The sequence below is a fragment of the Asterias rubens genome, chromosome 4 (assembly GCF_902459465.1).
Source record: "Asterias rubens chromosome 4, eAstRub1.3, whole genome shotgun sequence".
NCBI classification, from domain to species: domain Eukaryota; kingdom Metazoa; phylum Echinodermata; class Asteroidea; order Forcipulatida; family Asteriidae; genus Asterias; species Asterias rubens.
This window is the reverse complement of record NC_047065.1, coordinates 946,542-971,865: the sequence shown is the minus strand read 5'-3', so window position 1 is coordinate 971,865 and position 25,324 is coordinate 946,542. Positions and strand designations below refer to the sequence as shown.

Genomic DNA, 25,324 nt, shown 5'->3' with positions numbered 1-25,324 from the left:
CTTAATGCACCAAAGGAGAGGAAAACGCACCGATACAGAAAACACACTTTAAAAGAATGGAGAGCACAGAATGGTCATCTGCACAAAATTGCTGTAGTCTACTTAACTTGTCATTTATTTTGCTGAGTACCAGAAAAGGTACCAGATTATTGATGCTCGGAAGAGAGGAGAGGGATGTTGTGCTGAGAGTCGAAAAAGTTACGCTTTATACCCCCGCCCCCTAACCAACCCCAGTGGGAATTGTGAGCTATAGGGAACTTAGTTTGGAATGCAATAACCCTTTAAAGTAGGCCTACTGTCCTTCGGGTGTCGGCGCACTGATGCATAACAAAGTGACCTTTGTTCACTGCGCAGTTAGCAAGTGCACAAAAATACCCAACCCATTATGTTTCTGAAAAAGATAACTAGATCGTGCCCAACCGACCGTAAACATTTATTTGGAAATGCGCATTGCGCCGTTTTGATGCATGATGGTATGGCATGTACAAGGACCAATGAGTAATGTGACGTCAGAGGATGCGTCACAAGTTATGTGGTAGTTCGCCCTGAGGCTCGAGATTGTAACCTGTTGATTTTTGGGATCTGACTCGAGGAAGCTCACAAGTTCAAAAATGGTGAGTGAACGTTTAGATAAAAATGTGTCAACTTTAAAGTTTGTAGGCCTACTTTTTAATTACTATATGAAAAACCTTTGAGAGAATATTAGAAACATGTAGGCTTAGTATAATTTAATATAATCGTTATCTTTATGGTGGAGCACAGTCATATTTTGTTTGGGGAGTTTTCAACTGATTGATTTATTGTCTTTGGACTTCCCATTTGCCACAACGGCTCGAAATATTTGGTCCCCAATCATGAAGAGCCATTAAAAAGTGTTCGTTCTGTGTGGCTTCTTTCGAACAATTTCTCCACTATTTTGGTGCCTCTCGACACTATACACTACGGTTCATTGGACCAGCTTGGGAGCCCGTTGACGGTCCCATTCACACAGATGGGCGTGGCATGACCTTGCTGTCTCGTGCTTCACCAGCAATATTATTGTTATAATTGGGATACCATACGAAACTATCACTCAATGTGTTTCTGGTTCAGGCTCCCAGAAATCCTTAATCAAAACCATAGAAAAAGAAATTGAGAGCGCAATATGAACCAACCCTGAGCAAAAAACACGTGCTATTCATTGTCACTTTCATGGTTTGCATTAGCTTCATCAGGCTGCAGCGGCAAAAGAAGGGCATAGGGCATTGTGTGATTTCCGATTTTATTAGCTATGGTTTACTTCCTTATTTCTATTTCAAACAAAGACCAATCTTCATTCTCATACAAATCCTCAATTTTTATTATTTTGCATGGATTGCAATAATGTCAATATCAGTTTATCAGTATCATTTGGATCAATAATAATTGATTGGGAGTGTCCCATGTCACAAATATTGAAGGGTTTATTGCTAAAACGTCATAGCAGCCACTAAACGGCCATTAATTGTAACAGATATAAACTTTAATCTTCAGATAATTGTCTTTCGATTACCCTTTACTTTATCAAAATGCTTTCAGCTTTACCTCAGATTGTTTCCTGCCTATAGATAATGTTATGTATGAGTGATTATTAAAGTCAAGAGTAGGGCCCGATTTTATAGAGCTGCTTATAAGCAGAAAATATTGCTGATTAAGTTTCTGCTGAAAACAAAAGTATAGTATAAAGTATTTGGAGAGCGCAATGCATTTTGTACATTCACCTCGAAATACTGTACTACGATTCTGGAAAAAAATAATCATCACTTCCCCCCCCCCCCCAACAAAAAATTATCAGATTGTGTATTCATAGATAGGGATTATTGTTCCTGCGTGGCAGAGTTTTTGAAAAGAAATGTTCACATGTAAACTTTATTGTATTCAACTTCATTTATAATCAAATGGTTCCAAAAACCAAGGCTGTACTTGGCCTTTAAACACAGTGAGGTGGTGGTATAAAACAGATGACTAATAACTGAAGATAATGTTTATTTTCTTGTTTCCATCAGGCTGACCAACTCACAGAAGAACAAATCGCCGGTAAGACTCCTTTTTGATGTTCTTGTAATGTTTTACCAAGAACGCGTAATAGATTATTGTTAAAATAATTTAATTTTATCTAATTTAATTTGTGCCAGTGCTGAGCTCATTTTCATAAAGCTGTTAAAAATAAGCAGAACATATTGGTTAAACAGTTTTGTTGAGCAATCTGGTAATCTTTTTTGGTAAGCATATTTTTGTTGTGCTTAGTCAGGTTTTGTGTTTTTAAGCAGCTCTATGAAAATGGGCCCAGATCGTGGGTGGTTTGGCAGTGTCTCAGGGTTGTTTAAAACTGTTTGCTAACAAGATTTTCATGTTAGCAACGAGAAACCAGATACCTTAAATTGACCCCACATGGTTATCTATTCAAGGTAAACAAATATTTATATTTTCACCCATTACATTAATTTATTTGTATGATTTCTTTTATTAATTTATAGAATTCAAGGAGGCATTCTCCTTATTCGACAAGGATGGCGACGGCACCATCACCACCAAGGAGCTTGGAACAGTCATGAGATCACTGGGTCAGAATCCCACCGAGGCTGAGCTGCAGGACATGATCAATGAGGTCGATGCTGACGGTAAGACACGCAAAGAACAACACAATCACAATCCCAAACACTTTTGTATACAATATTTTCATTGCTGTACTTTAGTTCAATCGTCAACTCTGCAGAAACCAAAGACAACACATTTCTTGTGGAAGTTCTTTTCATAACCAACACTACTCAAAAGAAGTAATATATTCACATGGTGCTACCGCAAATCTCTCCTTAATAGTTACTTCTTGTTTGTTGAACCTCAAAATGTTGCCTTATTTCGTCACCCAAAAGCCTCACTTCATTGTCTTTCTCTTTTCATTTTCTCTCTAGGTAACGGCACGATTGATTTCCCAGAGTTCTTGACGATGATGGCTCGCAAGATGAAAGAGACAGACTCAGAAGAAGAAATCAGGGAAGCCTTCAGAGTCTTCGACAAAGACGGCAACGGTTTCATCAGGTAAACAATTTTCTTTGGTTATTCACGTACACAACACGGCAGTTCTGCATCATGTTTGACACCACAAATCACCACAAGTACTATCATGTACTTGTGGTGATTTGTGGCGATTTCTATGACCCTTAATTTCCTTTGAATGCCGGCTACATGTATAATCATCCGTAACAGGGAAACACGTGAACGTTTCATCACTAATTCTAATTAACTATGAAATGTAAACAGCTACATTATTTCTGGATTCGAGAAAACGAATTTCATAATCCATTGGAGGTTACATCTGATTGTTTTCAGCATACAAATTCCATGAGCGATTATAATAAATCTGATTATCAGAAAATATCCGCAGAATTCCGGGAGGGGAGATTTTCAGCTATTTAATTTGATTCATTATATGTTGTAATCAGATTAATTGGCTTTGTTTTAATCTATGCACTGTCAAAGTTTAAGCTAGTCAGCACTGAATATCTAATTTTGTAATCGGTAATACTTTGAAATGTGCCCATAAAGCACATGGTAGATTATTACACAGCAAACAGTGCATTGTAAAGCAAACACCGAGTGTTGACTTATGGTTCGGCGGGAAAGCTTATCTTGATAGAGATCGGATTGATCCGTTGGTCGTGAGAAAGCAAACAAAGAAATTTACACCAGACAAAATCAGAATCTTTGAGCAAGTTCGAGTGAGGCACTATTGCATGGTACCCAGGATGTATTCAATGCACCATTAATTCTGAATACATGGGCAAAAAGTGGATCCATCGTTGCTTAAAGGCACACATAATATGTTATATTTAGGTTTTTTGAACCGTTCAAATGTTTTAATTTTATTTCGATGGAATACTGAAAAAAAAACCTGATAATTTCGTTTCGCGCTTTTTGAGATATCGCCGAAATTCGGAGCGGTTATCTGTCCAAGCAGGAAGAACCATAACCATATTATTTCGAATGGAAGGGTTTCTCAATTGCTTGACATTATCAAAAACTGCTGTAGGCTGCTGACCAATAGTTGTTTTGGCCATTAATATTGAGTGATTAACAAACACCCCTTGCAGCAATGTGCTGAAGTTAGCCAGTGTGATTGCTATCGGTTTCGTAACATGTTGCACTTCAAGCTGAGTTTCTATCCATAAGTTTTACTTTTTTGGCAAAACAAATGTATAATTATAAAAATTATTTGATTTGGTTACAGTGCTGCCGAGCTTCGCCACGTGATGACCAATCTTGGTGAGAAGCTTACAGACGAGGAGGTTGATGAGATGATCAGAGAGGCAGACATTGATGGAGACGGACAAGTCAATTACGAAGGTGAACAAATATTTTAAGCTATATTGAATTTCAATGAATTTTAAAAATGGATGAACTTATCAAAACAAAATAAATGTTGGGCAAAATTGTACAAGGACCTTGGATGGACACTACAAAAATGATTGTCTTTCACACGAGGTACATTTAGTAAAATTTTACAACCATGCTACAATTTAGCAAGGGACCCTTGCTAAACTGATCTCGTGTGAAAGGGACATGCGCTGCAGGATTGGAGGTAGAGAGAACATGAAATGTAAAATAAATCTCCATGCTGCGACATTTTGTGTTGGCTGGTCGTCCTTTTAATTCTTTGTGGCAATTGCCTAATCACTCAAGGATAGTTAAATGAAAGACTGTTTTCTTTATTAAGTCCAAACACTTACCACCAGCACAATTTAATTTATGCTTTGTAACCCGGTTATTTGTTTTGTTTTTGTTTCAATCAGAATTCGTGAAGATGATGACATCCAAGTAGTTTTTCATCACAGAACACGTCACCACGTCCTACCGCCAGCATATGTACCATGAAGACCTTCGTTTTGACTGAAGCCATATTGTTTTTGTTTGTTTCAAGCAATGCGACCGGTTTAGTTATTATGTGTACATTAATGCATTAGACTGGGTTACACTCGATTTGAAACTAGATACATAGCCTACGCAAAGTTATCCATTGACCAGTAAATAACAAAACAATAGAGTGTTTGTGTTTTGGAGAAGTTTTTTTTCTGTTGGCGATCAAATGTTTTTTGTAGACATCTTCTCTAGAATTGCGCATCATAGGTAGCCATAAAAATAAGAGCATGACGTAACAATCATTTGCCGTAGAAGAAAAATGGTGTGTTTTCTTAGATTGTTTTTCCCTAGATCAAATGCCACATATTGAGCGTTTGTATTGAACAAGTATTTTTTTTTTTTAAGGAAAAAAGGAAACATTAAGCGAGGAAACAACCTTTGCATTTACAACTGTTTCTGATTGGCTTGTATGCACTCATCAAAGTTATTGGGCGTGTGTTCGACACAAAATTTGAGGTGTCGATTTGGTTCAGGTTTAGCAATACAAAAACATATTGTTTTTTATCAATGCAGTCAACTAAACTTGCTTCTTGGTCTGGTAACCTGTCGTCGATAGTGAAAGACTAAACAACAAAATGGACTTACTAATTAATGGTGCAAAATGACGTCAGTTTTAAGGAATGTTTATATATATATTTTTGGTATTTTCATTTATATTCAGCTGAACGTAATTCGTTGATAAAATAATAGTGCTTTCAATAACTTATTTTGTTTTAATTTTTGGGCAAGATCTGAACTCATTACTTTGTTGTTGTTTTTTGTAAGTTTTCAACAAATTACTTATATCATATCAGATGGGCCTGATAAAAAACACAACAAGCAGAGGGGATATTTATATCAGTAGTAGCATTTTTATAATTTTTTTTCAAGAGGCCCAAGCTTTCGCCGTCTGTGCTCTGCTTTTTGTTGCGTTTCACAAACATTTTTTTTTACCAGTTTTATAAAGTGCCTTCATAGAGTGAGGTATCTGTGCCTGCATTTTGAATAAAAATAGGTAAATTCGACTTTTTGGCTGTCTTAATTTGTGTGTTTTCTGTCTACCTCGGTTTACCTCCGATTCTGGTGTCACAGCTGGAACATTTATGTTTTTTGTGCAAAAACAAAAACGTCGGGGCACATAATTACCTTTTATTGTCCGTAGTTAACTTTCGTACAACCATTAAAATAAGGAAATGGGTGAATAGCAAACGCCTACGACGTTTAAAAGGAGTGCTGAAGCTTTCAGATGGGGGAAATTAATCAAATGTCTGTGAGCGCTTGCATTCTAAAGTTTCAGAATCAATTATTTGTAATTATGTCTTGTAGGATCATCTGGTTTGTTCATTGCAATGATGATTTAAAACTATGCAAGTAGTAAGGAACTCATGAAGAATGCAAAAGTTCAGTTCATCTCTAAATTATAGATCCATTGCGCCTATGCATGCTTCGCAGTTCACTATAGACCAGTAAAAGGCCGTTCAATAACGACAGTGCAAAGTACATGTGAATAATGGCTCTGTAAATACCATCGCTGATTATTACCAAGTCATGAATATTGATGTTAATTGAGTCTGGTGCCTCTACTTCGTCCTTGAGTTGGCGACGCAGCAGACGGTGCAGTCCCAGACAGATAGGGGTAAATCTTAAAATGCGCAGTGCGCATTTTTTTCTCGTTGGAGAGGCCGTTGACACGCATCAAGGGGTCTGTTCGCTAGAGACTCGCACTTCAGCCCAGCAACCTGTTGAAACATACAACGCCCTAAACACCTCATAATTTCAAAATGGTAAGTCATGTTTTCGATTAAAATTTACCTTTATGATTACACATTTGTATGCTGTTGTCGTTTGTTTAGGGTAGTTTATAGCTTAGAGAGCATGTCTTCGAGAGGTTGAGGTTTAAAAATAGGAGTACGGTATTGTGTGGATAGTTGCTATCGTAAACATTGTATAGAATCTTTTTGAGTTAGTGTATGTGTGTGTGTCCTTGATGGGGGAATTTGGCGGCATGGCGTGCGGGCGGGAATATGGCGATAATAAGCCGTTTCCGGAGTCCCCTGGACATGGTTGTTCCATGGTTATTTCATGGAGGTAGAAATGGTTGTTCTTACATGAAACTGAAATTGAGTAATGTAGTTATATGATATGCATCATATGCATGATTTGCACTGCTAAATGATAGTTAGCACGGCCTCAAGTTAAAACCATAGTTAGTGAGTCACTTGGTCATAAGTTCACGATTTTATGTGGTAGCTTTTCGACCTAAAGGCGTGAAACCCTTCGTGTGTACAAGAAATGGTGTGACTCGAACAAAATGGAGGCCCCCAGTGCAGCATTGTGCTCCATTATGAAACCAAAATAGTGCCTCCTCCTTTTTGAACTAGGTTGTTGAATGTTGTATTGTTGTAGAGGCTTGCCTCAGGATTAATGTCTGGTCACAACAGCTGCCTTGAATGAGTTCAGTCGTCCATGTAAATACGAATTATTTATGCTTTTGACTTCTAGTTCTATAAAGTAGAAAACTAAATAATAATAATAGAAGTACCTAGATGATTCTACACCTCAGTAGCAATACAAATTAGAGTGCTGCATTTTGTATAATATAATCATCGTCTGCTAATCACTGTAATGTCATTAAGGACAATTTTCGTATTTGTATGATCTAGATTTATATGAAAATTGTGTACAACTTTGAAAAAGATAAATAGAATCAATAAATGAATGTTTTACTCGGAAATGGAATGTTTCTTTTTGCCATACATGATTTATAGACTACTCTTGATTGATAAAACTAATTTGGACAGGAGCTGAAAAAGAAACTATATGAAACCCATCCAAGTTGCACCAATGACCTTAGTTGTGAGCAGGGGCCAATTTCATGGCTCTGCTTACCGTAAGCACAGAATCGGTGCTTACGGAAGCAGGGAATTCCGTGCTTACGGCAAGCGTATTTCACGGGTAAGCGGCTAATTTTGGCTTCTGCGCGTGCGTACTCCGCGTTACTAAGGATTCTATGCTTACAAGGCTAGCGCAGAAATTTGGCGCTTGCATGTAAGCGGAGAATCGTGATCGTAAGCGCAGAATTCCGCGGTAAGCAGAGCCATGAAATTGGGCCCAGATGATATGAGTTGTCCCTTGCTGATTGTGCGTGTCATTTAGATTGCTAAGAGCGAATAACACATCATTATTAATAGTGTGTTTCATTAAACAGTCGACATTACTTCTCTCTGACACCATTCATGGTCAGTCATACTGGAACTGAATTAAATAACACATTCTTAACTCAATCAAAAAGTGTGTTTTTACTGAGTGATAAAATTATGCCTATTTTAATATTTACTATACAGACTAAATTGTGTCACTTAGGCCTACTTGAGTTTTTTACATTTTGTAATGTGTAAATTAATTTTAAAATTCCCTTTTGTCATGACAAAAGTTCAAATGAACAATTTATTTTTTCAACTTGTGGAAACAACATTCACTTTATAACTATATGTGCTTTATTAACATGAGGTGTTAACAAAGAATAATTAAGGTATTAAGGTATGAATAATGAAATAAGTGATTCAGTTATATTGCCGTTGCACAAGTTTTCTTTTTTTTTTGGGGGGGGGGTTCGATTAATTTCTTAAACTTTCAGAACCTACTGATTGAAAGCATCCTCAGGAAGCTACTATTTATGCAGATACTTTTACTTTATTTTGCATCCTGTTCCATTGAACATAAATATATGAACAAAAGAGTTATTGTTATGAACTATGTGTTCTGTGAGTTCATGTTTGATTTCCTGTTTTTGTTTCAAACAGACTGACCAACTGACAGAAGAACAAATCGCTGGTGAGTTACTTTTCAATCAATTTCAAATGAGGTTGTTTGCCACCCCCCCCCCCAACCCCATTGTAAACCAATCTTTCCCCTCATTGTACATGACTGTAAAACGCTGGTGGTAGATGACATTTCCCCCTGTCTTTACATTTCAATAGTTCTTACAATAAAACCTTTTCGAAAGATTCAGGTAGTACTAAAGCCTTTCTACTTAAGAAATCTTTTGAAATATAACAATTGGCACACAATCATGTGCTCTTGTTTTTACCAGAGATCAACAGCTTTTCCTCCACTGTGCGCTTGTATGTTGTTCTGTTGGTTCAATTTCCAACATTCTTTTCTTACAATGAAAAACGGATTACATGTAGCACTAAAACCTTTCCACATATGAGAACTTTTGAAATACATGAGACAGTACATGTTGTTATCACAGATCAACATGCTTTCCTTCCATTGTGCATACATGTTGTTTTGTTAACTCACTTTCAAACAGTCTTTTTGTGTGTTACAAGTAAGTGTCTTTCGTGACTAAAAGACACTGAACACTAATGGCAATTGTCAAAGACTAGCCTTCACAGTTAGTGTATCTCAACATATGCATAAAATAACAAACCTGTGAAAATTTGAGCTCAATTGGTCGTCGAAGTTGTGAGATAATAATGAAAGAAAAAACACCCTTGTCAAATGAAGTTGTGTGCTTTCACAATGTTTTATACTATCAACCTCTCCCCATTACCTGTTACCAAGAAAGGTTTTATGCTAATAATTATTTCGAGTAATTACGAATAGTGTCCATTGCCATAAAAAGGGGTACAGAAGTTGCTAGATTACAAAACATTTATCATACCAGGGGACCTTTGGTTTTACTGTGAAGAATTCCGCAGTCTGACTGTCTCACACACTGTCTTGCCATTGATGCAACCATCTTCGGATTAGCTTAGTTCAGTTAGCTCTATAGAAACCAGCTCTAATCCCTTGCTATTGATTTTAAAAACATAACAATGGAAGAACAACTTGGGCTCAATTTGGTTCGATTCTTCTTCACTGTGTCTTTACAGAATTCAAGGAGGCGTTCTCCTTATTCGACAAGGATGGCGACGGCACCATCACCACCAAGGAGCTTGGAACAGTCATGAGATCACTGGGTCAGAATCCCACCGAGGCTGAGCTGCAGGACATGATCAATGAGGTCGATGCTGACGGTATGGCAATCAAATTTTGCACACTCCCTCAAGATAAAAGATCATTGAGTCTATCTCAAAATACAGATTTCCTGGAAAATATATTGTAGTAACTCATGAGAAAGCCGTACAGGAGAGGTGTTTGTAAAACTCAACAATTGAAGGAATAATACTTCATCCATTTCAATTATTCTTTTGTTCACATTGATGTACAACAACATGACATTTTTCTATCTGCAGTGTGCAAGAATATTAAGAGCCGAAAAAAAATAAACAAACAAGATAAGTGCAAAAACCCAAAGATATTAACAATACCTTTTTTGGAAACAAGGAAAGCCCAAGAGTACCATAAAAGTTTGTTTTCTTGTTTACTTCTTGATTCATCTTTTATTTGCTCCTTTGTAATTGTGTTTGATAGATTTGGTAAAAAATTAATAATAATAATGATATCTGCTTTCTCTTCTTTTAGGAAATGGAACGATTGACTTCCCTGAGTTCTTGACAATGATGGCAAGAAAGATGAAAGACACCGACAGCGAAGAGGAAATCAAAGAAGCCTTCAGAGTTTTCGACAAAGACGGCAACGGTTTCATCAGGTAATTAAAAAGAAGAACATTGACAACCAAAATAAATCATGTTGTATTCATATAAAACACTGGATTTTGTGCAGGCTTCTTTACAATCTGTTTTTGTCGTTAAAAAAAACGAATGTGTCGGTTTTTGTTTTTGAAATTGTTACCTTTTGTTTGTTGTGATTTTGAACAGGCTCTAATCTGTGTTCTGCATTGAATGTCTATATTCAATCATAGAGTAAGACATGTGTTTATTTGTTCGAATTTGTCCTCAGTGCTGCCGAGCTTCGCCACGTGATGACCAATCTTGGTGAGAAGCTTACAGATGAAGAGGTTGATGAGATGATCAGAGAGGCAGACATTGATGGAGACGGACAAGTCAATTACGAAGGTAAACTTTTCATGACAAAACAAAACCAAGTCATTACACTTTCCATTTCGAGCCTTATTCAAAATGGACATATCTCTACAGAGGTTTTTAAGCACACTGACGAAAACCCAAGTTTGTTACACAATCATTATTTTAAAAGCTACTTCAATGAGAGACATTCTAGGTCCTTTATAACAAACCTCTGCAGATAATAATTGTTCAGCAACATTCAACTTCAAACATTTAAAAGGGAAGTTATATACCTTTGGTATTAGCACTTAAAATTATTGCCAACAACAACTTTTCGATTAGAAGCCTCAAGCAGCTTTCGGTATAGCATAAAGCATGTTGAGAAACATTTCACTTGGAAATAATGTTGTTGTGTAATGTGTAAAAAAGGTATCGGTTTTTATGCCCCAAAATTTGAATTTGAGACTTCTCAGATTGTGTATTGCTGGGATTATTCTTCCTGAGGCGACATAATTCACTCAAGATTTTCGGCGATATCTCTAAAACGCGACCACCATTTGAATTGAAATGTTTACACGTTAGTTTTGTTGTATACATCTACATTTATATAGGATTAGAACAATCAAACGGTTCCAAAAACCAAAGGTATACTTTGCCTTTAGGGACTTTAGGAAAGAAATGCCTTACAGCCATGATATACAAAGTCCCATAGCTACCTTCATGTTCGTTCGACGACTTTAAATAAAACAAAACCTTTTTCTATCTCTTCTGTCTTTCTCTACAGAGTTTGTGAAGATGATGACGTCGAAGTAGATATTGCCAACTTGGATTCATCTTGACACGTCATTCAGCTTGGTGGAAATCCACAGTTTTCTTATTGCAACATTCTTGTACAGTGTATGATCAAAAAACATAATTTAAATCTTGATAATGTTATACAAAAAATGCGAAACTTTCTTATGATGTTTAAATTTCATTCCATCCCAAACGTAGTTCTATCGTAAAGACTTTTAATTTTTTATCTTGGGCAATAAAAATGAGCAGTAAACAAAACTGGAGGGTTCTTAATACAAAATTGAACCAGTAAAAACTACACATTGTTTTTGCTGATTTCACTTTTACTAAGAACCTTTATTTAAAACAGACCACATTTATATGAACTTAACTGCATTAAGGCAACGCATGTGTGAACTGAGTAGGAATTTAGCTAATAATTATGGATTGTTTATTTGTACAAGATTCTTTCGGAGTTTGCCATTCAAATTTGACAGTTTTGTAGATAGTGTTAAAATCTGTGATCCGAACATATTTACATTTTGTCGTTATAATTCAACTTGGAAAATAAGCACAAGGACAAGTACGCAAAAGCCACGTTGTAAAACAAAACATAAATATCCGTTTTTGTATCTTTTAGTTAATCATGCATTTTGGACGAAGTTTTGTTTAAAAAAATAAGTTTTTTTTACAATAATGCGAACATCAGACGATGCAGGGTTGTTGGTTGGTGATTATTTTGTTTTCCCTTTTTATCATCAATATATTTTTCCTTTTCTCTGCAGCATTAATGTAAATATTTATGCTATCATTCATGGCATTGTTTACATAACATGAAAATGGAAGTTGCTTTCTTTTTGTATCAGTGCCTTATGGACCACCGGTTTTATGTCTGGATTTTAATAAAAAACATTTTCTTTCCGATAATATTCAATGGTTTTATTAATCATTTTGTTTTCTATTTAATAATTTCAGCATTGTGTATAGGATTGGGTCTGTAACTCTTGTTGGGATTTTTTTTTGCAAAGACTGGAGACCCACCCTGCTTTTGTCTAAAAGTTGGAATGTGCTGGTAGTAAAATAAACATGAAGCTCCTTTTATGGTAAAGTCTGCACCCCCACCAAATAAGGAGAAAACAGCGGCGAACTCATTAAAATTCTGCATAGGCCCTCAAAATATTCTATATTAGACAGATTTGAGAGCCCACAAAAATGGTTTCAGTGTTAAAAGTTTTGCTCAGTTGTGACCTGGGGGCTGTTGACTTCAAACCTGATGTATTTTACAAGACATTGGGCACTAAAAAATTTGACTTGTTTGCTTAGAGGTGTAAGGAAATTGTTCAAGATTGATGCTCGGACGTTTGGACAATTACACGAGTGTTTTGACTTGGAGGGGAATAAAGTGACGGGCCCGTGAATATGAAATTCTTCTTGGTAAAGGGCACTTGTATGGGGAAGTCTATTTTTGTTTAGAATATGCATGGGGCAACAATGCAATTGACTTTCGTTGCCTCCTTGAAGTATTAGGCATGCATAATGGGTGCGTTCGTTTTAGCTTCCCTGGGTCGACCCCGGTGTGTGGCGGTTTTTTTTTCAGGACGAACGTCCTGGAAAAAAAAACCCCGGTGTGTGGCGGTTTTTTTTTCAACTTTCCGCCGTGTTCAGTTTTCCAAATGACCAAATACGGTAACATTACGTCATGCGATGCCTGCGCACAGCAAGCGAAAGTAGTCCATTTTTAGTGCCGTATTGAGTCATCCGTGTCTCTCCGGTAGCTGTCATGGCGGCGTCCACGAGTACAACGAGCGGCGAACGCGTGGATCGTACGAGAGAATTTGGTGTGAAGACCAAGCAAATTATCCTGTATTTATACCGAACGAGCGTCAGAGAATCAGAAGAATTTTTTATTATTCTGGTTTAGTTTATTACATTTATTTATTACCGTTTTTTATTTTATTTTATTTGTTTAGTTATTTTTTTTATTTCACTGAACTACAGTACTTGCCAGGGTACTCGCGGCGGTATTTTTGTCTGGCTACGTCACCCGGAAAACTGAACACGGCGGAAGACTGAAACCGCCACACCAGGGCTGACCCAGGGAAGCTAAACGAACGCACCCACAATAGAGCCTACATTCAATATTAATCTATGTTTCTCATCACTCAACGCGTAATTTAAGGGCGGAAGAAAAACAAGAAAGAGAAAAGTACAAGAAAATTCTTTGTATTATTTGTATGCACGGCAGTCTTGTTTATTAAGATCGAATACATGTTTTCCGATTACACACAGAGGTGGGTCATCAGCAATACAAATCAGGCGTCTGTTTAGTCTTGGTGCAAGTCGTTTGTTGAGCAGGGCTTAGTACATGAACACGTACATACACTCAACAACGTTGCAACTATGCTTCCGATATAGAGGGTGAAGTAGGCAGTGATAAATGAACGACAACGTCTTGTACCAAGACTAGCGTCTGTCCTTTTTTTTGCCCAAGGACAACCGAGAACATAATTCAAGAGAGCTGTACTAATGAAATGGTTTTCTATTGTCTTACAAAAATGTTAAGAAATGGTGGTGCGATGAACATCTCGAGAGTATTCCGTACACATATTTAAGTCTAGGATCGACGGTACATAAAACGGAACATTGGATAAATTTGTCTTTTCTAGAAATCTGGATTATATACGAAACAAAAATTGTAATCTTTGGGCATCTTGTGGCCTCCGTACAATTACAGTTGCACGTCGACTATAATGAATGATAATCGAAAAGACGTATGTATGGAGACTATAGTAAACTAATGTACAATAATTGTGTATAGTCTTACTTACATTACTTCTATATACAAATACAGTTTATCTAATTAAACAAGCTTTTACATTTGTTGACAATGTTTCAAATTTTTAAATTGTATTATAAGATAATATATTTGTTTGGAATGGAAGATGGGTTTTGGAAAACTGTGTGAGAGTCATTCCCACTATACAGCCCTAATAATTGAATTTGCAAATTGAGGCAACAAATCTGAGAGGACCTCAAGAGTAACAAACTCCTGAAACTAATATAAAAATCAAGGCCACTTATAAAGTAAAGCATTATAAAGCATAATATAAAATAAGTTTATCTTCAAAAATAATGCACACACAACGTCTGCGTATAAAACAGCCTCCACTGTGTGCATGGTTTTTGGCATTTTCTCACACATCTGTTGTCAATTAAACTCTTTGCAATATGGACAGCAGATGTAGGTAATTATATTTTTGGTCTACATTCAGTAAAAACAGTCTGTGGTACATTACAAATAGTTGAGTCATTTCCCATTCTTAATACGGAAATAAGAGCTATTCGTAATCAGATTGGGGCTGTAGGAACATGTTTGGCTGCTGTAGACAATGAACAATTTCTCTCCTTCAAAATAAAAGGATTTTTTTAAAATTATACTTTGGGTACAAACTTTTTAAAGTTAAACCATTCACATTCCGTTTCACACAAAATAAATCCCAAATATAATTGATTAACTTTGGACCCGTTCTTCAATAGTTAAATAAGAACCCCTTTGTTTAAAAAAAATAACATTAAAAAGGCAAAAAAAGCATATTTTATATTATGCAATTCATATACAATACAAAATAACTATGATATATTTGTTTGGACCGTTCTTAAAAATTTAAATAAATAACCTTATGATTTTTATATAACTATTTACACATTTTTAGGGGAAACTGGAGGACGAAACTGAGTGCATCTTGTGCTGAGTATAGCTTAGAGTTTGTAGAGTGCATTGATATAAAGGAAGGTGAAGAGGCTTGTGATTCGTCCGTCGCATTACGCCTTATTTGACGTCATCATATTCACGAATTCTGAAATCATAAAGAAATAATGACAGGAAAAATGACATATTTTACACAAATGATTTCAAAATGTTCGTTTGTTCCCCCTGTGGATGTCCCTTTGGACAGTGGAAATTTTCGCCAAAAGGTTTAACTTTAATGTATACAAAGGTGTGCGATCACTATAAGTCACGGTGTGACCATGATGGCACATCATTTGTGGAGACAAGTAATCATATAATATTATACGCTGCAGCATGATGCAAACAGGATTTTTTATTTCATAAAATTCAATATGTATTTGTTTGCTGCCGAGCAGTTCGCCACGTTATAATGACTAACCTTGAAAGAATAATTATTTGAAAGTATGTTAATATTTGAATGTACATGGTATACTTGAAAGTATATTTTAAAAGTATACTTGAAAGATATTATAATAGTGGTTACGATGCTCTGGCGTACAGAATGCCACGATAATAATAATATGCCCACGTAGAGTGTTCCAGTGGTAAAAACAAATCACAATTGGCGTACTGCAAGGATGTGAAGGATGTATGATACCTATAATTTAATCCATGCGTCTAGGCCCTTGACCGGCGGATTTAGCATGAATAATACATTTGAATAAATTACGGCAAAATAAAAGAGCTGCATTCCCCCATTTTTCTCCAACTCCCTCCTTCTCTCACGAGAGAGATTACAGATCGATCTGGCACTGACCTGGGACTAGCCTTTTGTAAAGGCCCTCGTGGCTTGGACGGTTTCATGGAGCCACTATCCAAAGCGACTGGAAGGAGAGACCACTCGCTCAAGTCGAGTGGCAAAGCATTTGGTGCATAGCATTGGTCTCCCCTTCCAGTCGCTTGGGATCACAGCTCTATGAAGCTGTACACCATGCCAGGCCTTGATAAGAGGCTAGCCTGCTAGTAGCTGACAGTACCTGCGCTGGTTAATGATAGCACTGCTGCATGAATACATAAATCGTAATGAGAGTGTTTCCTGGAGCGTAAGTCGAGGTTGATGCTCAAATCCAGCGAGATTGCCTCTGTTTGATGCTAGACTTGTCCACAAGTCGTTATATATGTATGTCGCGGTGATAGCGAAACGGCTCTCGCTTACCTATCACCGCGACAGACATTTAATGTCCAATGTCGTGCCCGATGTTTGCAGCGCTTCCTTTTACACTTCGCTCGCAAAATAATATATCATTGTTAAAATAATTATTTGCGATTAACTATACTGATGGTTTGATTGGGTACTCTGATATCAGATAGCAGCCTAGGTGTTGTTTGATAGTGGTTATGTTTGTGTTGGATGCTGCCCTTTTTGAAACAAATGAACAACTCTTACTACAGTCCTATTCGTTTTAGAAAAATAGTTTCAAATAAATTGTCTAATTTGTTTTTGAATTCTTGTGAGTTGGACTGAAATGCAACTTGGGGGGATCGAAAAAAGAATTAGCATTAACACAACGGTTATCATCGCTAACAACGGTTAACATCGCTATTTATATTGAACGATTTATTTTGGCGCTTCTCAATATCATTTCTTTCGGATATGTATTTGCTCTTCATTGAACCAGCCTTTATACGCATTTTTGATTTGTATATGAATCCATTAAATACCTTCGTAATTGACTTGTCCGTCTCCATCAATGTCTGCCTCTCTAATCATCTCATCAACCTCTTCATCTGTAAGCTTCTCACCAAGATTGGTCATCACGTGGCGAAGCTCAGCAGCACTAAAAAAACACAGAGATGAAGTTTTATGAAATGAAAAATCTGTATGCATCATGCTCCACAGTATACGGTCATAATTGTCTTCATATTGTTGTCAGGTGACTTAGAGGGGGAACGTATACCTTTGGTATTTGGAACCGTTCAATTGTTTTAAAGGCAGTAGACACTATTGGTAATTACTCAAAATAATTATTAGCATAAAACCTTTCTTGGTGACGAGTAATGGGGGGAGGTTGACGGTATAACACATTGTGAGAAACGGCTCCCTCTGAAGTGCCATAGTTTTCAAGAAAGAAGTAATTTTCCACGAATTTGACGTAAAGACCTCAGATTTAGAACTTGAGATCTCGAAATCAACCATCTAAACGCACACAACTTTGTGTGACAAGGGTGTTTTTTCTTTCATTATTATCTCGCAACTTCGATGACCGATTGAGCTCAAATTTTCACAGGATTGTACACCAAGTGAGTAGACTGGTCTTGGACAATTACCAATAGTGTCCACTGTCTTTAACCCTAAATGTAGATACAATTAATCTAACCTGTGAAAAATTCAATTCAAAAAGTGGCAGGGTTTTCGAGATATCACCCAAAACCAGAGTGGTAGTCCACCCAGGAAAAATTTTTGAAAAGTTTTAGATCCGAACAGTAATATTTTTCCATAACCACATTAGTAAAATGATTCTCAAAAACGATACTATAGGATTTCTCGGTCAAATTCAACAAATAAGCAGCCAGTTTCATTTTCATGCGTTCGAATTAAAGCTGTTTTGCCTCTCCAGTTGTTACTGCGTTTCAAATTCAGAATTCGGCCATAATTCGTTTTGAGGCGAGTCAAAATCCTTTAGTGCCCTGTTCAAATTAGCGTATCGTCATTCTTTTTCGAGACACAAACGCCCTAAGAAGCGTCTGCGAATTTGAATGCTGTTTTGATGAATTGATAAATTGAATGATTATTTTGTTAAATCGAATTACGCAACATTACATTTGACTAATCATAAAACGAAATCGAATGACCCTTTTCAGTAGCATTCGATTTCGCGCGAAATAGAATAGCTTGGTGGTTAAATTGTCTGCTCATTTGCCGAAATTGACCGAGAAAACCTATATATCAAAAGCTGCAGCCCAGCCCCCGATGTCACGAAACTTTACGCAAGTTACTGCGCAAGTCCACTTGCGCAAATGTTATGGCGCAACCTACGCCATAAACGTTGCGCAAGTGGACTTGCGTAAAGTTTCGTGAAATCGGCTGCTGTACTTCTAAACAGACGTTTACTTTAAATCATTCTTCTTGTTTGAATTGACGTATCGCTCCATTTTCGGCAATATCTCAAAAACGCCAGCGCCTCTTGAAACGGATTTTTTTCACAGGATTTTATAACTATCTCATAGGATTGAAGCAACAAAACGGAGACAAAATGTGTACTTTGCTTTTAAACGTGTGATCCTCAGTGAACATTATCTTCAAGAAATGCAAACCTTTATATGCCAAAAACTGTTTGGCTAATGGTTAATGAGGCTGAAACTTCGATATGTACTTTTACACCTTCATTCACATTTTCATCTACAGACCAAAAGCTTGGTCTACAATAGGTACCCAAACCCTTTAAGAAATGCCGTAATATTGGTTTGAAGAAATAAAGGTCAACTTGGCCTCGTTTTGCAGTCGGATCAGCAGGTGACATTCTACGAATTGACTTATTATAATAAGACCGACAAGCGGCATTAAGGCCAATGATTCCCCGCACCCCCCCCCCCCCACCTCCCACACCCCTATGGAATGCACCCACTTACATTGCAATCATCAGTCTCATATTCTAAGACTAATCAACCAACTTTGCCTTTCGCCGTCAAATTCAACATTTCTTTTTCCCCTGACAAGTTCTAAATGTCAGGGAAAGTTCACCGTGAAAATGCAATTATGTTCGGTGGCTGAGCGAGGGAGTTAAGGTACCTGATAAAACCGTTGCCGTCTTTATCGAAGACTCTGAAGGCTTCCCTGATCTCTTCTTCTGAGTCTGTGTCTTTCATCTTTCTTGCCATCATCGTCAAGAACTCAGGGAAATCAATTGTTCCATTTCCTGAAAATGAAACGGGAAATGGATATAACGTCAGTTAGTTTAGTCTAGATTCAAATAGTAACATTTTTTCATCATGTTACAGCTACCTCATCGTAAATCAAACAAAATTGTACATTTTATGGAATTTTATTTTAAGTCTATCGTTTCGCGAAATTACAGTACGATTACTATTAATCAGCCATTTTTTTGAGTCTAAAAATTGGTTGCAAAAAATTGTGGATCGTGTTAGCTCACGAAGTAAGAGGAAAACCACACAATTTTAAGGCATATGTGTCTTGATTACTATACTCCACGTTTCGCATACATCTTTTCAACATATTAATTTCATAAAGCACGATTTGAAAAGCTTTTTGTAGCCCAAACTATCCAATCCAAGGCAACGTGCCCCTTTAATACACTAAAATTTAATATATCAAGGGCCGTTAATGACGTAAATAATTTGAATAATCTGAACTTCTTACCGTCAGCATCGACCTCATTGATCATGTCCTGCAGCTCAGCCTCGGTGGGATTCTGACCCAGTGATCTCATGACTGTTCCAAGCTCCTTGGTGGTGATGGTGCCGTCGCCATCCTTGTCGAATAAGGAGAACGCCTCCTTGAATTCTGTAATAATGAGATGCTTCATTAAGAAACTGTCATGAGATAAACATTTAAATTTAGAAAGGAATTTCACTGATGCTGAGCTTCGAAACGCTAGGTTACATTAACGTCTGATTTTGTTTTATTATACCACATTGAACGCTTTCCATTTCAAGAGCCTCACAAACTCCATCGTTGAAGAACGTTTCTGCTTTAAAGGGTGTGTATAACATTTGGTAAGAGTAAAAATTGAAATGTTCACATATTTGCAGTATGGTCATGGGGAAGAATCATCATTTCTTGGGATGGAATAGTTTTCGAGAAATGATACGAGAATTAGATCTTGTGAGCCAAAAACTTAAATTTGAAAACGGTAAAAACATTTTTTTTTTCGTGACTCCAATTACGGATTGAGATTCAACTTTCCTTGGTTTATTGTTTTTATGTAGTGTGGCATGGTCACATCAAGTGTGGGTTTGCATAACATTTATAAGAGTTCAATTTAAAATGCTCACAGATTTGCAGTAAGGTCATTGATAGATGTTACGGTCAAGGAGGAAAAGCCCCCTTTGAAATATCACTTCTTGAAATGGAATAGTTTTCAAGAAATGATACAAGAATTAGTTTAGACCTTGCGAGCCAAAAACGCAATGTAAATGGTCAATAAATTTAAGGATTTTATCCTTTTTCTTCTTCTCGTGACTCCAAATACCGATTAATCTTAAACTTTCCTCGGTTTGTTGTTTTGTAGTACTTGTGTTGTCTTCAAGTGTGGACTGCAAACTCGTGGCATCTTCTAAAGGTTTCTTAATATTTCTTGCATTTTTGTCGTCTGAAAAGCTTCTCTCTTTTTGCTGTGAAACATGACTGAGTATTCACAGCACGTACTTACCGGCAATTTGTTCTTCTGTGAGATTATCTGCCTGGATTTATGAAAAGGACGAAGAATAATGTTCTACATTAAAATAAAATAAAATTGTATTAACATGCATGAGCTTGGTACACTTACAGGGAATGTGAACATAAAATGTCAAGATATCGTCACTTACTTCTTTAAAGGCACTGGACACATTTGGTAAATTTGTATCCTTACTTGGTTTATCCCAACATAATATGCTTAAAATTAATAACAAATCTGTTGAAATTTTGTCTCATAGTTGGTCATCGCAGTTGAAAGAATGAAATGAAAGAAAAACACCCTTTTTGCACAAATGCGTGTGCTTTCAGATACATAATAAAAGGCTTCGGCTGAAGTCTTTTTATTTTAGTAAGAAATTTCCTCTTTCTCAAAAACTACCTTACTTCAGAGGGATCCATTTATCACAATGTTTTATACTATCAACAACTCTCCATTGCTCGTTGCCAAGTTAATTTTTATTCTGACATTTATTTTGAGTAATTATACCAGTGCATATAATGCAACTCTGAGGTTGATTAAGCACACACACATTACCGCTTCAATCAACTCAATTGAGAGTTTCAACTTTGATATTTACGGCAAACGAACCACTTCCATTAATGAGGTGTAACTGCTAGAAACCGTCTTGAAACGTTCACAAGCAGCACTTTTGTATAGTACAAGTTGATGGTTTTTTAATGACCGTAAAAGTGTGGAACTGCGTAAAGGTCGTGTGAGGACAATTTCACCAATCTTCAGATGCGAACAGAATTTGCTTTTCTTGATTTGAGGAGCTTTCAGAATACAGATTTAAGGGGAGAGTATGCCTCTAACTTTTGGAACCGTTTGATTCGTTTAATCCTAATATAAATGCAAACAAATCTGTGAAAATTTTATTTCAAAAGCAAATTTCACCGCAAATCTTGAGCAGTTGTCACGGTGGATCCGTAAAAGGAATGTACAATCTGATAAACGCATCCGACAGTAACGTTTCATAGATTCAAATTCAGGGGATAACAACTCCTTTTTTTTCTCTCGTTTAATTTTTTTTTTTAAATTTTACATAAGCACATAAATTGAAAGTGAAATGATCATCAACATGCTTTATCGAAAGTTGATGTAGGCTTCTATACAAGCGACACTAAGAGAACGACTATCAAACGACCCTATCATAATCATGAGACCGTGTAAGTTTTATGTAAATCTGTGATCTTCACGATTTGTCTTACCAATTCTGTAACGTTCCTTTAAACATATTATTATGGCAAATAACTATTTATTAATAATCAATAAAACTGTAGTTTTACCCCCGAATAGAACTACACATTCAGTTTAGGATGGAAAATCAGTGTATAATTAATACCATAGAGCTTCTGATCAGTCAAACTTTAAGTTGGGACTAGGGCAAGTCTACTAATCGTCTGATTCGCGCGATCAGGTGGCTACTGTTGAATGTAGAAAGAAATGATCAAATAAAATAGATTTACAAAAGTAAAATCACATTGAACTCGACAATTTCCTTAACTCTCCTTTGTTCAGAAAACGAGATTCACGAAACACAATTGAAAAAAAAAAACAATTTGTAAAATTAAAATAAAATATAAAAAAACATACAAAATTACTTCAAATACACTGTATGGACACCTTTGGTAATATTATCAAAGACCAGTATTCTCATTTTATGTATCCCAACATACTAATGCACAAAACAACAAACTTGTGAAAGATCTTGGCTCAGGTGGTCACCGAATTTGAACAAGATTAACGAAAGAAAAAAAACACTCTTGTTGTAAGAATTTACCTCTTTCTCAAAAACTACGTTACTTCTTAGGGAGCCGTTTCTCACAATGTTTTGTTCCACCAACAGCTTTCCATTATTCGTATAATACCAAGTAAGTTTATACTCAAAATTGTTTGAGTAATTACCAATAGTGTCTGCTGCCTTTAAAGATGATAAATGATAAATTAACGACCTTTCAAGTATGTCTAATCCAAGCAAGGTCACCAGATAAACTACCTGTATCGTCATAAAACAGTATAAGTAGCGGCTTAACAAATTAATTAATCAAAGACATAAACCATTTCGAAGAAAATACAAAAACACTCGGATTTGAAGATAAAATAAATAAATATGAAGTGAAGCAACACCTACCATTTTAAGTAAATCTGTAGATCGTTTAAAATCTGCACTGCTTGCTGACTGTGGATAGAGATAGCTCGAACGGATAAGGCCGAGTCGATACCTCGAAGTCTAATCTTCACACAGATCGGAGCGGAAGAAAATGCGCACTGCGCACTGTGTTTATTATTCAGTTTGTCTGGTGTCCTTAATTTTGTCACAATATAACGGGTTGTTGGGCTTAATAGACTGGTGCCCTCTGTGTGGGGATCTTTATAAAGGTTACTCGAGTTATTTCTTTTGCAGTATTATTGCTGGTAATAATCCCAGTGGGCGGCCCGATCCCAATTTGTTTCTGTAGTTTATGAGCAAATTTTACAAAATAATATTTTTGGGTTAGAATTCCCTTTTTGGAATCGATTTGAAAGAAAGAATTTCTCATTGAAAAGCACTCGTAGTGCAGAAGAAAATTAAGGCCCGATCTGAAGGTAGCGCTAATTTGCCGCAGTTAAAATTTTGGTTTTATTTGTGCTTTTGTAATGATGTGTCCTTTTTCAGATGTAATCCTCTCCAAATTTCCCAGAAGATAATGCGTTTAACTATTTCATTACAATTTGAATTAATAGGGACAAAAAATAGAGAAAAATTGAGAGGCAGTCGATGAAGTCTGCCTCCCCATGCTTCCAGTTTCTTCTTTCATCCTGCGGTTTATACTTAAGACAATATTGTATAGCAATGATGGAAATTATGTAAATACAGCAGTATTAAATGTAGTGACGTCATCGATGACGTCATAATTCCATCAATTTTTTGTTGCCATAATGTACACACTGTGGTCCAGGTATACACTAAGTTCCATGTCCGTACAAGCTTTATTTTTTTAGATATAGTTTAGTCTTTCTAATCATAATCTAATCAGAATCGTCTTATCCATATGAGATACAAGAACAAGATGTTCTCTTGCATCACTATAAGACATCTTGTTGCCAGGGGACAGTGCCTTTACCGTCCCCCGCATAATTTAATCTGGAAACGTAGTTTCTTACCGCATGATTGGCACAGATGGCGGCGGATGCGTTACTGAACACCGTGGGGATGAGGTTGCACGGTCTATTGTAACTGAAGCACCACACAATGGGCCTCGGGTTCGAAAGAGACACGTGTCTCAACTCGAGCTCAGTGGTTCAAAATAGCTGGGATCGATTGCGTTAAATGAGAGGAAGACTGCGTGGACTTCCATATCCCACCGCTGCCACCAGTGTAACACTTTAAATGGATGTCACGTTATACATACTTAGAATTACAGGCATGTATAAATGAAACTCGTATAAACTGTTATCTTAGGGTTAATACAGAAGGTTTTGTTTTTTAAAACTGTTTATGACTAAAGTACTGATTGGGTATGAGGGTGGGGATACTTTCTCGTACCCAAATAAAGATCAACAGCTAAGTATTTAAGATCAATGTTAAACCATGACTTGGCGGTCCGGATGATTCTTGAGTTGTGTCCAGGAATGAGCAGTTGCAGTGTCGGCAAGAGTGACAAAGAGTGGTGTTTACAATATTTAGTAAATGGTGCTGGAATAAGTTATTCGCTTCATTTAAAAAACTGAAGCCTCTTCACTTGAATGTACTTTATACTTCTTGAAAGATAGTCGTGAAACTCAGGAGTATTCGGCGCAGGCAGCAACAGTTGCACATAACCCGAATAAGTTTTTAAAAAACACCCTCTCTCTTCACGGTGCCCATTACTCAAGGGTGTTGAACTGTCATTCGTATAACCAACTAAGACTGTCTTGTTCAACGACTCTTCAAGTGTCTTGACCAGGATTTGAACCCACTGGATGTGTCAGCCACAATTAGAATTTGATTTGAACTTAAATTTCATTCATAAGAATAATAGCTGAGAATTTATTTAATTATTTATTTATTTATTTATTTATTTATTTAAATATCTTTATACAGGATACAAAAATCAGCACAAGAGCTGTATTACATTATGGTCATGCGTTATACAAAAAAAGGAAAAAGGAAAACATTACTTAAAAAAATACAAACAGTCAGAGCAAAAAATAGTTTACATTAAAAAAAAAACCAGAAGAACAACATGAGGATTAAAATATACTTCAACATTCATTTGTTTATACATACGATTTTAGAATCTAAAATAGAAATTAAAAATTTGACAATTTTTTAGAAAGTGTTTTGTTCTGTATCCAACTCATCCTCCAAAATGAACGTTTGAAAAGTTAACCTAAATGGTTGAATATATAAATAAAACATGTGGTGTAGTTTTAAGGCAACAAGAAATGCCCGATGTAAAAGTGCATTGCAATTTCAGTGTTTTTATATTTATTTCTTTGCTCTGACGATTCTAATGGTTTGACCATCACCCGAAGTGAGGACTCAGGCTACATAAGCAGAGGAAATAATTCATTAATCGGTGGTTCGTCTTCGAAGCGGTAGCTAGGTTTAA

At 36.5% G+C, this 25,324-nt stretch overlaps 1 protein-coding gene and 1 pseudogene across 1 annotated transcript; one reads left to right on the top strand and one right to left on the bottom strand.

Moving 5' to 3' along the window:
- Positions 1-513: 513 nt before the first annotated feature.
- On the top strand, positions 514-12,532 carry LOC117289261 (calmodulin-like protein 1). Its single transcript, XM_033770303.1, has 10 exons — positions 514-614; positions 2,025-2,055; positions 2,496-2,639; positions 2,931-3,057; positions 4,247-4,366; positions 8,672-8,748; positions 9,795-9,938; positions 10,387-10,513; positions 10,765-10,880; positions 11,614-12,532. The coding sequence occupies exons 1-10, from the start codon at positions 612-614 to the stop codon at positions 11,640-11,642; spliced, it is 918 nt and encodes a 305-aa protein (XP_033626194.1). The 5' UTR covers positions 514-611; the 3' UTR covers positions 11,643-12,532.
- Positions 12,533-15,140: 2,608 nt separating this feature from the next.
- On the bottom strand, positions 15,141-22,994 carry LOC117289260 (annotated as a pseudogene).
- Between the last annotated feature and the right edge of the window lie 2,330 nt (positions 22,995-25,324).

Excerpts from the sequence above, each read along its gene's own strand:
- LOC117289261 (XM_033770303.1), top strand. Across the intron at positions 10,514-10,764 it reads GACGGCAACGGTTTCATCAG|TGCTGCCGAGCTTCGCCACG; the intron begins GTAATTAAAAAG and ends ATTTGTCCTCAG. Across the intron at positions 10,881-11,613 it reads CGGACAAGTCAATTACGAAG|AGTTTGTGAAGATGATGACG; the intron begins GTAAACTTTTCA and ends CTTTCTCTACAG.